This window comes from Tribolium castaneum, chromosome 1 (assembly GCF_031307605.1).
Source record: "Tribolium castaneum strain GA2 chromosome 1, icTriCast1.1, whole genome shotgun sequence".
Taxonomy (NCBI): domain Eukaryota; kingdom Metazoa; phylum Arthropoda; class Insecta; order Coleoptera; family Tenebrionidae; genus Tribolium; species Tribolium castaneum.
Genome location: NC_087394.1, coordinates 25,664,467 through 25,680,015, shown reverse-complemented (window position 1 = coordinate 25,680,015; position 15,549 = coordinate 25,664,467). Strand labels below are relative to the sequence as shown.

Below are 15,549 nucleotides of genomic sequence, written 5' to 3'. Positions count from 1 at the left end.
GTCTCCCTAATTCTACTAATTAATTGTTTTCTATTTTTTTTAACGAATTCGTTCTTGTGAACAGTCGGGGAAGTTCAATCGTCAATCCTCGGCAAGTTTGGCAGGTCGATAAAAAATGAACTGTTTTGTTGCTATTTTTCCTTAGAAACTCACTGTAACCATGAGTTTTCAATTCAACAACCAACCTTTGGGTAAATTCCGTTGCAATTGTCGTTGTGTTATTCCTTTTGTCCTTTTTTGTAGGAAATGGGGCAATAGTGCCCACCGGAGGTCAGTCAGGGTTCGTTCCATCAGATGCCAGCGATTTTTCCATTTTTCCTCCCGGTTTAAACGACTCTCCTTTGGAATTCAACATGAACAAGAATAAGACTTCAGTGGCACGCTCAGTGGACGACAAAGACGACTCAAGTTTAAGTCCTTCAGACAAAAGGGACAGACGCCGCATTGAGCGAAGGGATAGGGATCGAAGGGACACCGATAAGTCTCGCGATGATTCAGATTCGAACATGTCCAGCTCGCAGGATGTTATCCCGATCCAAAACGGGTCCAGTTTGGGGCCCAACATGTGGGGCGGCATGATGGGTAATTAATTATTCATTCAATTTGTAGACACTTTGAACTACAGAGGACCATAGATTAGGAAACGAACGATTTTCTGTGCCCAAAAAAATAGTACGCCAGAGTACAAAAGAGGGCGCTTCAAGCGTTATTTGACGCCAATATCGATTTAAACTAACTTAAATTCAACCAATTCATTAATCACTTGGAAAAATACAAAGCTTTGCACTCTTAACAGGCTGCAAAAAACTGCCGACTAAAATCTTCATGAGAAACATATGAAACAAATTATTCCAAATGTAAAATTGCGCTTTGTCCCACATTTTTCAAAACGCTGCGAATACTGTTAAGAAAGTTGTAGAGAATTAAATTTTCTTTAAAAAATGTCCGCGAGACCATATCTATCTTCAACAGTTCAAGTCCCAAGGACATTTAAAGATGCTCAGGAGACTATTTCGGTCCATTTTCCCAGAAGTTAAGTATTTGGAAATTAATTTCTACTTAAACTGTTGAAGATAGGAGCTCTAGCTTTCAGCATGTATGTTTTAAATCATTTAGAGATGCCAAAAAAGAATTTAAAAATAATAATTCACTTGATCCATATGGTATAAATGTTAACATAATAAAGTTCCTACAGAACGTCTAACAGAAATTATAAATAGATGCTTTAGAGAATTGTTTTCCATCGTCATTAAAGGTCTCAAAAATTATGCGCATTCATAAAAAAGGCGAAGGGGAAGTCAAAGAATATCTTTGACTCCTATTCTTATTAACGTCACAAGAAACTTACTTGTATAGACCTAACTTCTTAAGGTTGTCTAAATCAAGGAGTAGCACAGGATATTACTGTGTTAAATTCTATAATGCGCTTCCTTTATCTATTGAGAATATCTTGTTTTTCAATCATTTAAACGCCGAGTTGAAATAATTCTGTGAGAATTCTGTGAATATTAATTTTAATATTTAAATTAAAACTGTTTTCCACTGCAAACTACAGTTTCGTCTACTTTAATAATTTCTGTTATGTTCGTCACTCTATAATCTTCCGTTTAAAATTACTTTCAATTTTTTTTTTCAAAATAAAAATAAAAATCGTAGTAGCCCCTTTTTGTAAATTTTAATTGGTTAAAAATCCGCGAGATGTCTCACTCCAAATTAATTTTTTGCCAGGTATGGGGTACCCCATGGTCGGCATGAACATGATAATGGACCCGAACATGATATCGATGAACAACTACGGCATGATGCCCCCAATGATGGCCCCCGACCCCAATATGATGACCCCCGACCCGAACATGCTCATAAATCCAGTCAAAGAAATAATCCATTGTAAATCCTGTACCTTATTCCCTCCAAATCCCAATGCACCGCCGCCTACGACACGAGAACGGCCTCCCGGTTGTCGTACTGTTTTCGTCGGTGGTTTACCCGAAAATATGACCGAGGAGATTATAACGGAAGTTTTCGAACGTTGCGGTGAAATCACAACTTTAAGACTGAGCAAAAAGAATTTCTGTCATATACGGTTCGTGTATGAGGCATCGGTTGATGCAGCGATTTTTCTCTCCGGTTATCGAATCCGCATTGGTTCGAATAGTGATACCCCAAATACTGGAAGGTTGCACGTGGATTATGCACAGGTTGGTTGCTATATACCCAGTAGTCGTAAAAATCACAGTTTTTCAAGGCTAGAGACGATCAGTACGAATGGGAGTGTCGGCAAAGGCAGTTGCAAAGAGAACAGAGACACAGAGAGAGGATGGAGGAGGAGAGATTGAGACCGCCGTCACCGCCACCTGTCGTCCATTACACAGACCACGAGGCGATTGCAATTGCCGAAAAAATCAAGCAGGATGATACGTTTACAAAAGCAGTGCTGGTAGATAACACCACAAAAATAAAAAAATCAGGGGCTAAAAGTTTTGTTAAAGGTTGTAATTACATGGCTGGAACGCGGCGATTGCAATAAAAGAAATGCGAATAATTTTTACTCGATGATACAGTCGACGAATTCACATGTCAGAAGATTGCTCAATGAAAAGTCTCAATACGAAGAGGAGTTGAAGAAAGCCAAAGAAATAATGAAGGGGCGAATGCAAGGCATCTTGTTACAATGTAAGTGATTTTTTTTTTATTTTGCCAAATTCAGCAAGTTTTTGTAAGTATAAATACTGAGATAGAGATCAGGAATTTTGTGCTACACTTCGTTTCGAAAGTGTAAAAAGCACAGTAATTATTATTGGTGTATAGGAAAGTCGATAAACATGTCTACTATAAAGATCAAACTTGCAAAAAATTACAATACAATTAAAAATAAAACAATTGTCAACAAGAAGTTCCTATTTATGTTACTGTTTAAGAATTCATCATATTAACTAAATTTAATGCCAACAATTTTTTTGAAAGCATTTTGCGTTAATTTTTCTTAAAAAAAGTAAATTTTTGATAAAACTTTCCAAATTTCGCTTGATAAAATGTTCATTATTATTAGTAGAGGAGAGTAACTAAATATGGGCTACCTTTTTGTTTTTGGGTCAAAAATACAAAACTATTTAGAAATCTATTTTTTATTAGTATAATTTCAATCAGACATATAATTTTAAAGTAATAGTCTCATATTGTTATCAATAAAAAACTATATCATAATTGCCCATATTAAAGCACTAGCCCACATTGAGTTACTTCCCTTATTAAAGGAATAGTTTAAGAGGAATAATTAATGAATCAAAAGAATAAAAAAATGTTTATAGCAACATAAAACATTGCCAATATTTTTTTCAATATACTACTTACAATTCTGTTAAGTAATTAAAGTGATTAATTCATTTCAAAGAACGAGTTTACTAGTAACAAAATTATTTTTAACGCCAATGCAACTAGGTTTTATTAAAGTTTATTTAAAAAGAAAACTAATACTGTCTTCCAAATTATGAAAAGAAAAATATGGGCCTCAATTTAAAATAAGCAAGTTAAATATAGGCCAAAATATTCTATGACATTTAGGAAAATTTTAGAAGTATTAATAATACATTAAAAGTCGTTCAATTTGTTTTTTTTTAAATTTTTGACATCGGACCATTATTAAAAATTTGCAGTCGTTTTAAAAAATCGCCTTTTGGGTGAATTATTTATGGGTTATTTCTGACATCTCCTAAGATGCATCAAAAAATGCTAATTGACCTTACTACTTGAATACTTAGAGCCAGTTTATAGAAAGTGATCCAGAATGCGCAACCTTTATTCTAATATTTTCAAATACTATGTTGTTAACTGACACAATAATTCTGTATAATAGAACATCTTAATTGTAATCAAATTTTAATTCGAAATTAACTGGACATTTGTCAATGCATTTTAAATGGCAACTTAATTCGAATTAGTTTGCTTTCTGTAAACCGGGCCTATGTTTGTTTTTTAAAAACATTAATTGAATCAACATTGTTTTTTTTTACTTTTTAAATAATTTAAAGCAAAACTTTCAAGACCGATTTGACAATACTCAGAACAATTAATCGTGGATTAATTTTGACATTTTTTAAGTATTACTGATCTGGTCAGCTGGAATCAGTATTATTCTAGTATTATAAAAAAAATAGTATTATAAAAAAACATCAGAAATAACCCACTATTGACTCACCCTGTACGAGCCGTCTAAATGCAAAAAAGTTTGAAATCAAATTTAAATCTTGAATATTTTTCTTTTTCGTTAGTGTAAAAATTGAATGCCATAAGCAATACAAATTCATAGTTTACCGATAAAACAGGAATTTAGCTGTTACAAAAGGAAAGAGAGGGTTTTACATTTAGACGGCTCATATAAAGAAGTGAACATTTTATTAATAGGAATTGGAAAAAATATTGTGTGATATAAGTGAAGAAAGAAATTTTATTCACTCAAAAGCATTATGGCACTCGACTTCGTCTCGTGCGGCTAAACTATTTTTTCGTGGATAAAATTGGTCTTTATTTATTTATTTATTTGTTTTAATTGAAGACACTTGTTCCCCATCTTAACGAAACGCAAATGCGAGTTTAGATTTACATAATTGGTACGGAAAATATCAAGTATTTGTGTAGTTATGGGTATAAGAATGAATGTATCTCCAGTGGCGTTTAATATTTTTTCGATAAAACCATTATTTTTATAAAAATTTATTTATAAATTCAAAAATGGGTGTTATTTGGATCTAATTTGAACATTTTTTTTCCTTTATGGTAGATATGTTTACTCTTATCATTACCATTAACCAAAGATCTAGATGCGAGCAAAAAGATGGTCGTTCGGAAATTTGTATTAAAATTTCACAAAAATGCAATATTTTGTATTTGTGGTAAAGTATGTCAACTTATATTTCCATATACTGTAACCGTTTCGTGTAACAACAGCCCATACAAGCCGGATACAGTATAGTTTAACACTTAAGTAATGGTCATTCATCATGGTTCTGTGGTTTAATTTATATTTGCGTGTGCCTGTTAGTCAGTCAAATTGAGCGATTGTTCGTGGCGGCCTGTCACAAGAAGGTTTGGGACCATTTCACCAAAGCTCAAAGAAAGAATATTGAGACTTGGAAAAAGCTGTCTATGGTACGTACCACCTTGAACAACACAAAACTGATTGAAATGTTTTTTTTTAAAAGCTCAAAATAGTTTTGTTTCGTCCAAGGTTTGCATGTAAATATAGCAATTAGTTTATCGTTTTCGACTAATGATTAAATTTAATGTTGTAAGTGTAAAGTGGTGGTAAGTGAAGGTAAGTTTGGAAAAAGGTCGGCCAACAACAACACCAACGAGATGGTTTCTACAATTAATTTTAAGCCACAATTACGAATGGACAACTTTGGTATTACGTTTTCGAAAAATGATAAATGTTGTAAATAATTAATCAGGCCCCCGTTGCGCGACGTGGTAGGTAGTTAGGGCGGTGTCACGACGAGAAAGGTCAGTGTTGAAGTTTTCAGGTTGAGGCAAAAATAAAACCATTCGGTAAGTTGAGACGTAAAAGCAAAGTTGTCCTCGTCGTGTGTGAAAATAATTTTCAAAATGCACCCGAAAGGTTTCATTTCTGTTTGATTTTGTGTACGTAGTTTGCTGCGAAACTCGCTTACGATTGGAATTAACTGAAGTAAATTTCTAGGAAATCAAAAATGTGCAGTTGGACGAGCCTGCAAGTGACAAAGCCGATGATGAAATGGACGTTTCGGACGAAGACGAACCGACGAAGAAGAAGCATCGGAATGACGGTGCGAGCGAAGAACGGAATAACTTGAAGGACGAGAACGAAAGTCTGAGGTGCCAAATGGAAGCATACAAGAATGAAGTGAGTTTGTGATTTTTTTTACTTCAAAAACTGTTTTTTGTTATCAAGGTTGAAGTACTTAAAATGGATTATAAGAAAGAGTTGGACGACAAAGACAAGCAGTTCAAGTTGTTGCAACAGACGCTTCAAGGGATGCAGCAGCAACTCATTGAAGCTAGGAGAAAACAGACTGAGGAAGAAACCAAAGTTAAGGATCTCCAATCGAAGATTAAGCAATTGGAGACAAAACAAAGCGATAAAGATATCATAACACTTGACGATAGTGAGAGTAATCAAGCCGAGACGACGTCTGAATCAACTTGTGACGTCCAACGATTGAACGAATGCGATGCTAAATTGGTCGGAATTATTTCAGCGTTTCTTAATGTGCACCCGTTTGGTGCCGGACTGGATTACATTTGGTCGTATGTGAGCAAATTAGAGGCTAATTTGAGACCGTCAGATATCGAACTGTTGATGAATCGGTTTCCTACTGTTTTTAAACAAGAGTTGGTCGGTATTGGAGCCAATATCGAACGTCGGTGGATCTTTAATGCGTTTAATACGACGTCCACAAATTAAATATTGTAGTCACTGTTTTGATCTGTTTCACACTTTACCAGTGCGTTGTTTATTTATTTCTAGTTGAATAAAAGTTAGTAAAGGTTGTAGGCTTTTTCGTATCAAGCTGGGAAAAGGAAAGAAAAACGTATTTTTTTACTTGATTGTTTATAAAACCAACAAAGGAGTTTCAAAAGCACCCTGTTTTCCGAAGTTAATTTATTTTGTTGTCACTTTCATTCTTTAGAGATTCAAAATTTTCAACCACACACATAAACGTTATCAGTTTAATTATTGCAAAATGATAAAAATATCACGGTTACAAGTTGACTAGTGTCGGATGAATCACCCGACATGTGCAAACATTTAACGTAAATATCCCACTGTACACACTAACAAAATTCTCGATATATTCTATGCAATATAAAATCTACCATCTCTAATAAATCTATTTAAAATAACTTTAATAATATTATAAAACATTCTTTTACCCAAACCGGGCCCCACAGTTCCCACAGCGCTTTTCCTTCAACAACAAACAACAGAGAATACCTGCCGGGAAAAATAAAATCGCGCACAACAGCCCCAGACACGTGAAATCGTCTTCTAAAACCCCAATGCGACAGGCTGGACAGGCCCCCACGATTATGACTTCGGTCTCCGGCACAATGATCGTCGTCTGAGTTGTGGCCCCATACGAGGGCGGGCACGACGCATACGGGTGCATCATGGGGGCTCCCGGCTGGTAGTTGTAGTTAGGAGGCTGGTGCACCCCTGAAACGCACTTTTAGAGGTTACCTTGACCGCACAACACAAACCTGGGTATGGGGGCGCGGCGGAGTACGGGGGCGGCGCCTCTTTGTTCATTTCAAGCACAATTTTAAGCAAACTTGTAAATTAAACGTATAGCTGACAAATAAAAAATAACCTTCAAAACGAGTGACAATCACGGATACCAACCCAACACGAAATTCATGTCTAAATAAATTGTAAAAATAATTATTTCTGATAATTAATAAATTAGGTCATGGGGGCTTTAAATGTATTGATTGTGTATTTTCCGACGTAAAATTTAATCTTGAAAAGGCAACCTAAGAACAAAAAATCACCCACTTGACGTTTTGAATACAATTTATTTTTTCAATTATTTATTTTTCTTCTTTCCTTTCCCCTTGGTCTTCTTCTTTTTCTCTTTGGGTGGTTCTTCGACTGGTTCGCTCACTTCGGGGCTCTCCTCCGCTGTGTCTCCTTCCAAGTCATCAAAGCCCCCTTCAAACTCATCTTCTGGGGGCAATTCGGGCTCCGGTTCGGCCGTTTCGGCCTCAATAACGCCATAAAAATCACTCTCAGCTTGCACCACATTGTTGTCCATAAACAAATCAACAGCTGAAGGTTTCCCTTCCTCTTCCAGCCCTTCCTCCGGAACATTTAGCGCACTTCGAGCCTTTAGCTTCAACCGAATTTCCCTATTCCTCGCTTCCAAAATCTTCTCCCTTTTACTCTCCCGCTCGAACATTGCAGTTAACAACATTTTATCGTTCTTATTCGACATGGCTAAATTCTCGCTAAATTCGACCAAATAAGTGGTCCCTTTTTGGTTCCCCACAGCCACCAAACGGCCCATTTCGTGCGTCCGGAGACACTTGAGCGACTCGTCGCACACTTTGACCCCAAGACAGGCCTGTTTTTGCTGCTGGAGGACGTCCCAAACGTCCAAAATGCCGTCACTTCGAGTGGTGAAAAAGACAGAAAGGCGAGTGGGGCTCCAGGCGCCATCTGTGAGCAACGCCTTGTGGAAACTGGTCCACATTATGGAGCTCTCGCGACAATCCTCGGACCAAATGCGAGCTGTCCAATCTCCGATTGTTAGGAAATTTTTCAAAAATGCTGGATTGCGCTGAAGGGCCAACACAGGGCCGTAATGGGCCGCAAATCGGCCGATCATTTTCTCCTGAGGTGTTTTACCTTAAACACAAATTAAATGATAATGAAGTACATATCTACAAACGGCCTTTTGAATTGTTTTAACATTGTTATTGGAATGTTTATTATAACCCCGCCAGCTATTTTTTGTGGCACTCTTAGCTCCCGAAAGCGATTTTTTGTGATATTGTTTTCTTAGGCAAGCTATTTTTGTGCTACTTGTAGCTCCCCCCCAGCTATTTTTATACCACTTTTTGCTCCCGCAAGTTATTTTTCGTGCTATTTTTTCCCACAAGCTACTTTTTGTGCAATTTTTTGTTAATTCAATATTTCTACAAAAAAATTAACTTAAAAAACAAATTTAATTTTAAATTTTAAAGGATTTTAATGCGTGCCTTATTCTATCCCATTTTTTTGCTCCTCCAAGCTATTTTTTGAGCCATTTTTTGCTTCCGCAAGCTAATTTTTGGGTTATTCTTTGCCTCCGCTGGCAATTTTCGTGCTATTTTCTATTTTTTTGTACCATTTTTTGCTACCACTAGCTATTATTTTGTGCCATTTTTTGTCGCTAAACATTTTTTGTGTCATTTTTTGCTCCCACTAGCTATTTTTGTGTCATTTTTTTTGCTCCCACTAGCTATACTTTTGTGCCATTTTCTGCTCCCGTAAGCTATTTTTGGACCATTTTTTCTCCTCCACGCAATTTTTTGTGCCATTTTTTGCTACAGCAAGCTATTTTTTGTGCTATTATTTGTTAACTCAATATTTCTACAAAAATTCAACAAAAAGAAACAGTAAATTTTATATTATTTTTCAATTTAAGGTAAATTCGTTCTTTTTCTTGCACCCTAAGCTATTTTTTGAACCAATTTTTGCTTCCACAAACTAAATTTTGAAAATTTTTTTGCCCCCGCTGGCTATTTTCGTGCCATTTTCTGTTTTTTGTGCTAATTTTTGCTACCACTAGCTATTTTTTGTTCCTGCTAGATTTTGTGTGCTCTATTTTTGCTGTCGCTAAGTATTATTTGTGCCATTTTTTATTTTTTGTGCCATTTTTTGCTACAATTAGCTACTTTTTGTGCCATTTTTTGTTTCCGCTAGCTATTTTTTGTGCTATTTTTTGCTGTCGCTAAATAATTTTTGTGCCATTTTTTACTCCCACTAGCTATTTTTTGTGACATTTTTTGCTTTCGCAAGCAACTGTTTATGCCATTTTTTTGCTCCCGTTAGCTTTTTTTCTAGACAACGTTTGTTATTTATTGTGCAATTTTTTGCTGTCGCTAGCTATTTTTTTTGGTGGCATTTTTTGGCTCCCGCTAGCTATTTTTGTGACATTTTTTTTACGCAATACTTCTACAAAAAATTAACAAAAAATAAACAGTACATTTTAAGATTTTTAATTTTGAAGTGAATTCGTTCCATTTTCTCCTCCATTTTTTGTGCTATTTTCTGCTCCCGCTCAATATTTTTTGTGCCATTTTTTGCTCCCCCAAGCTAAATTTTTGTATTATTTTTGCCCCATTTTTTATACCATTTATTTTTTCTTCCAGTAGCTATTTTTGGTGTCATTTTTGCTACTATTAGCTATTTTTTTGCCATTTTTTGCTACATACCGCTAGCTATTTTTTCCGCCATTTTTTGCTACATACCGCTAGCTATTTTTTCCGCCATTTTTTGCTCCTGCAAGCTATTTTTTGTTTCCACTAGCTATTTTTTGGGCCATTTGTTGCTACTCCTAGCTATTTTTTGTGATATTAAATTGTTGTATTGTTGAAAAACTCTTAAATATGGGTGAGCAAAGACTTTTTTTAACTATGAACATACCCATTATTCCTTGTGTTCAATTTGAGAAAAAACATATCAATACATTGTGCGTATTTTAATGCAACTATTTATTCCTCACGCTGTCTGGAAACAGTCAATTAAATCTTGCAAGATTATTCATGTAATGAAAAATTAATTTTTGTAAAATTTTCAATCATCCGGTTACAGTAACAGAAAAGGAATCATAAATAACTTTAATAACAAATATTATGTAGAATAACTTGATATTAAATAACTATTTTTGCGAATCATTGGTAATTTATATTACATCAATGCTTTGATGTGTGTTTTTTTTTTAAATTGAACATAGCAGTGCCTATATTCAGAGTTAAAAAAATGTCCCTGTAGATGTAAAATTGTCTTTCTTAATAAGTCAGATGAATACTTTATTTCGTGTATCTATTCCAACTTTTAGAATTCATTTAACTTGAAAATTACTCCATAAAGACGACGTTCGGTTAGAACAAAACGATCGGTTATAACGAACAAATTCTGAAGTCCATTGTGTTCGTTATAACCGAGTTCCACTGTAATTATTTGTTGAGACTAGTGACTTTTTACACAAAACAACATTGCTTGTTTCAAAACTGTGGCGTGATAAAAAAATAACTCACACTGTTGTTTGACAGAAAGAAAATTAAACATAATTTCAATAAAACAAAGTTATTACCTTTACGGTTACAGGAAATAACCTTCCCTTGCTCAGTCCCCACCATAAACCTTGTCGGAATCGTCGGTTCATACTCCAGACACGACGCCCCCAACGCATTCGTCATCGATTGATCATCTTTACTTATATCCAGAATAAGAGTTTCCGTAGGTTCTGACAATTTCCTCGTATCCCACCATTTGACTTGCCCATCAGTAGACGACCCAAAAAACTCAGTCCCAGACTTGGAATTAATCCAAAGCACGTTATGGACTGGATCCCGATAACTATTTTCAATAACACTCAATTCGACCGGTTCGTGCCCCTTTCGTGTATCCCACACTGCAACTTGCCCATTAAACATGCCACTAACGAGCGAATTGGGGTCCTTTTGGTTGTACTCCAGACAAACGATTGGGTGTTCTGGTTTTAGGACATGAAGGGGCAAGTTGGGGTTTTCAACCTCCCAAATGTAGGAATGTGTGGTCTGGTTCGGGACAACGGCTTGAAAGCTGAGATTGCAGTGCGAAACTGCGAGTTTAGTTTGGTTGTCTGGGGACCAAGATATGTGTGTGACGGGTCGCGATGGGGTACTTTGGTCCTGGTAAACGTTGACGGTTCGAGCGGAGCTGCGCTCGACCAAAGGGGTGGGCTCCACGTCCGAAAAATACTGCTGGTAGATGTTTATGGCGTTGTTTTGCAAAATGCAATTATCCATATTCTGCAAAAAACACAATAATTCGGACTTCCAGGTCTTTTATTTAAGATTGAGGACATCCGAAGAGGAGCTGTTCAAGCAAGCTCGTGAACGAAAAATTTGAAAACGGGTTAAAAATTCGATTAATTTATTTTTCTATTAAAATCGCATGAAAAACTTATGGTCACTTTCTGGGGACCTTAGCAACAATAAATTTGAAAAAAAGTTAGTGTCGTTTTAAAAATAAAATAAAAAACTTAGTTTTTTGTCATTTTATTTTTTATAAAAAATGTTTTTCTGATAATTTTTTATGGGTTTTGTATATGACTTACTTGTAATACTGTACAATCTGTCTATAAATGAATATAGGGATCGTAGTAGGTATTAAAATTTCTTCTTCTTTCAAGAAAAAAAGAACAATGTTAGTATATGAAAAATTTGGTTTTACTGATTGTCCAAGTAGATAAAAACTGGTACTTTCCAGAAATTTCAAAGTAATAAAATAATTAAATATAATCTGTTATAAACAGTCCGTATTTTGTTCATGCCATTTGAACGTTAGGTTTTTCCATAACAACATTAAAATTATCACTTTGTTCACCCCGTTATAATTTAGTTACAAACATTTAAATTGAGCTAAGAACTGGTTTGTGAGGTAAAAAGTTAATCCGGGAACAACATCCAAAACCAATTTGATTATTATTTTTCTTAAAAATTAAGTTTCAAATAAGTGCATTCGAACGGTCGCGTTGAAGTTGTAACCACACCATACAGGGTGAGTTATAATATACTTTAAAACGTAAAACATGCCATCATCAGCCAAAACGTCAATAAATGTACTAATTGTATTGAATAAAGGATCTGGAAGCCAGGATTACATTGAATAACAAAAACTAAACTTTTTTTTAATTGGAATAATAAAGCATACAAATTAATTAGAGACGTCCTTCACCCATCTGATTACCGGATGAATTAATAACTTTTTATCCAATATTGAGGGGTAAACTGCAACCCAAATTTTGTATATCAGATTTTCTTTTTTGCTTTGATTTCCCCTGATTTCCTCAAGATTTTCCTTAATTTTTTAAAATAATTTCCCGTGAATTAAATTTATTACCTATGGTGTTACCTATGCACGGCAGATTTATCTTGATTTTTTCACAATTTTTTAATTATCAAATTATGTATTTTTAAATTTGTAATAAATATTAAACCATTGGAGAATATATTCGTCTTATCAAAATCGAAAGACAAAACAAATGCAAAAATTTTAGTAGAGTTGATATGGAAAAAGTCCATTATCGACCTTTAAATAATCGAAAAATAAATATTTTTTTCACAAAAGCCGTAGATACAAACTCCTTGCATCACCTAAAATTACTTTCAAATATACAAAGTTTCAAATATAAGCTACAATACAAACTTATGGTTCTTAAAAAAGGAACATCCTATATTTTTTGCATTTTTAGATGTACAGTTGACGTACGTTTCACAATATCTAACACATACTTATCACACTCACTACGTTCGTAGTGACCATTTCGCGACCTCTCTTCGATTACATGAAAACTAAAAACCGTAGAAAAGTAGAACATTCACCATTTTAAAGGGGAAAATTCAAAATTAAATCTGTACCAATTGTTTAATACATTGCAATTTGGAACACAGAATAATAAGAAAATTTGTTAAAGGTTTATTAACTTGAAAAAATTAAATAGAACACCCCATTTTTTGTTTCTGCTTCTCAAAGATTATGAAATGGTCTACCTAAAAACATGTTTCAAATGCCTAAACTTAATAACTAAAAAAATATTTGACTTTTAAAAGTTAATTTTAGTAACCACGCATATTATTCATTACTCATGAACATTGAACATTCATTTGTTGTAATTTATACAGAGACTTAAAAATTCGCCATAAATATTAAAATTATAATTATTTCACTGTAACAGATGATGAATAATGACTTAAGGGTAACATTAAAGTAATCATTTTCAAAATTTCACTTTCGACTACTGAAACAATAGTTAATAATTTTTTTAATCCTTAAAAATAAATATTTTTTAAGTTATAAGTTAGAGACACTTGACTGTTAATGTTTTTAGGGAGACAATTTATAAAGTCTATTAGAAGCGAAAATAAAAAATAGTATATTCCGTTTAAAATTTTTAAGTTGCAACAAATTTCTTCATTTCTAATCTTCTTTATTTCAGTGATTAAAAAAATTGATCCTTTCGTGTGAACTTTTTTTATTTAAAGTGGTGTAAGTCCTACTTTCCAAGTTTCAAAGTTCTTATGTAGGTTGTATTTTTTTAAAAACCGGTTTTGGTAAAAACAATCAAGTTATTCCAAAAACCAAACAAAATCGACCAATAACAATAAATTTAATTTAAAAACACCAGTGTTAAAAGCTGTATCAAAAAAAAAAGCATGTTCCATTTAATAAGAAAACATAAATTTGTTTTGTAACTAATTTCGGAAACACTATGCATACTTTAAAACGATTATTTTACGTGAGTCAGAGGGTTATAGTATCTACGGTTTTAAAAAAATATTAATTTTTCAACATTTAAAGGTGAATAACAGACGTGAATAATAAACTTTTTCAAATCGGTAAGACACTCTGCACCCAACGTTTCCATAATCTTTAGGCTTCAACTTTCGATTATTATTAAAATTTTTGATATACAAGCAGGTGACGTAATAAAAAAAAATTAATAAAAAAATCCATGAAATTATTTTAGCCGGCCCTGAATTTATTCACCACTGAGTTGGTGCGGCGGTTTTTGAGGACCCGGTATATTATGTGGTTGTTATTTGATTTCCGCAAATTTGTTCAAGTTAAAATCGAAACAACTTTAATCACAAAAGTTTACTACAGGACAGCTTAACACTTAGTTATTGTTGCTGATGGCAATTAATTATCAAAAAACACATTTTTTTTTGTTTCCAGGATTTTTTAGTGATGTAAATAAAGCAATGACCGTCTTAAAAATGACTTTCTCCCCTACGGTCCGAATAGAAGAGGAATGTATCCTGTTTCAAAAATGTTACTTAAAACGGCCGTAAAACACCAATTTTTTCCAATTTTCATGATTTAAGTTTCAAAAATGTTACTTAACATAACTTTAAAACACTGAAATTCGACGCTTTTTAGCCCCTTTAATCATAGTCTTGAAGCTTTTTTTAAGCAACCCATTTGCAATATAGTCCTTTACAATTTGCAAATTATATTTGATTAAAATAGACTAAAAAAAACGTACGCGGCAAAGCTGCATAACAGTGTGGTGGAATCCTTCGTCCTTCTCCACTTTGCGCCTGTATCTCTTCGTTTGTTCCTCATCGGCTGTATTGACGTCTTTGGGCCAGCCCCCCTCGATGTGGTTCATCGCAGCATTGGTGTATTCGGCGCGTGTTGTGTTGAGGAAATGTTGGGCTTGGACGGGGGCACAATGAGTTGATCGTGAAACTGGGTCTCTATCAAAAATTTAATTTTTTTGGTGCGAAAATGTGTAATCGAACAAAGTACCTCAAAATATAATTGCGTAATAGTTTCTTGTTTGATGGGAAATTGTCGATGAGTTCGGGGCCTTTGTCCGAAAACATGCATTGTTTTCCGAATTCGCTCCGTTTCTTTTGATAGACAAAATTAATATCCATTTGTTACAAGTCTTGGTGTGGCAAAAAACGCAAAAATTGACACTTTGACCTGTGACTTTTGGATGAAATTAAATCGATGTTTCTATAACTACGAGTTTATTGTGAGCAAATACAAGAACCTTTTGACTATTATTGCGTCTAAAAGGCAAAATAAATAACGTATTTGCCTTTATCAAGAGTTTTAGTGTCGACGGGAGAATAATAATGTTCTTCCCTTTACGATTTTCTGAAGAAATGCGGAAATTTCGTAGAAAATAAGCCAAACTACATCGAGCTAAAAGCTCAGTTTCTTGCAAAACCTAATTCGCTTAAACAATTTAAAAAATCACTAAATTGTCTAAAAGTAAAAAAATGTGATTTTTTGGAGTTCTTAAGAAA

The 15,549-nt window shown here is 34.2% G+C and overlaps 3 protein-coding genes across 5 annotated transcripts; 1 reads left to right on the top strand and 2 right to left on the bottom strand.

Annotated features, from left to right (window-relative positions):
* Positions 1–48: 48 nt before the first annotated feature.
* On the top strand, positions 49–6,525 carry LOC660510 (uncharacterized protein). 2 transcript variants are annotated; one of them, XM_966737.4, is made up of 8 exons: positions 49–191; positions 244–582; positions 1,729–2,198; positions 2,246–2,437; positions 2,490–2,673; positions 5,039–5,145; positions 5,696–5,878; positions 5,927–6,525. In XM_966737.4, exons 1-8 carry the CDS (start codon positions 161–163, stop codon positions 6,437–6,439), a joined length of 2,019 nt encoding a protein of 672 aa, XP_971830.1. In that variant the 5' UTR covers positions 49–160; the 3' UTR covers positions 6,440–6,525. The 2 variants fall into 2 exon arrangements, with proteins under 2 accessions (XP_971830.1, XP_015833480.1); XM_015977994.2 differs by having other exon boundaries at positions 2,237–2,437.
* A 95-nt stretch (positions 6,526–6,620) lies between these two features.
* On the bottom strand, positions 6,621–7,408 carry LOC660449 (membrane protein BRI3). Its single transcript, XM_966679.4, has 2 exons — positions 7,237–7,408; positions 6,621–7,192 (listed from the first exon to the last, which is right to left on the bottom strand). Exons 1-2 carry the CDS (start codon positions 7,283–7,285, stop codon positions 6,906–6,908), a joined length of 336 nt encoding a protein of 111 aa, XP_971772.1. The 5' UTR covers positions 7,286–7,408; the 3' UTR covers positions 6,621–6,905.
* A 123-nt stretch (positions 7,409–7,531) lies between these two features.
* Positions 7,532–15,505, bottom strand: Dnai2 (dynein, axonemal, intermediate chain 2). Of its 2 annotated transcripts, XM_966625.4 has the most exons (4): positions 15,041–15,505; positions 14,775–14,988; positions 10,836–11,535; positions 7,532–8,383 (listed from the first exon to the last, which is right to left on the bottom strand). In XM_966625.4, the coding sequence occupies exons 1-4, from the start codon at positions 15,169–15,171 to the stop codon at positions 7,563–7,565; spliced, it is 1,866 nt and encodes a 621-aa protein (XP_971718.1). In that variant the 5' UTR covers positions 15,172–15,505; the 3' UTR covers positions 7,532–7,562. The 2 variants fall into 2 exon arrangements, with proteins under 2 accessions (XP_971718.1, XP_064216038.1); XM_064359968.1 differs by lacking the exons at positions 14,775–14,988; positions 15,041–15,505 and adding an exon at positions 11,844–11,929.
* Positions 15,506–15,549: the final 44 nt, after the last annotated feature.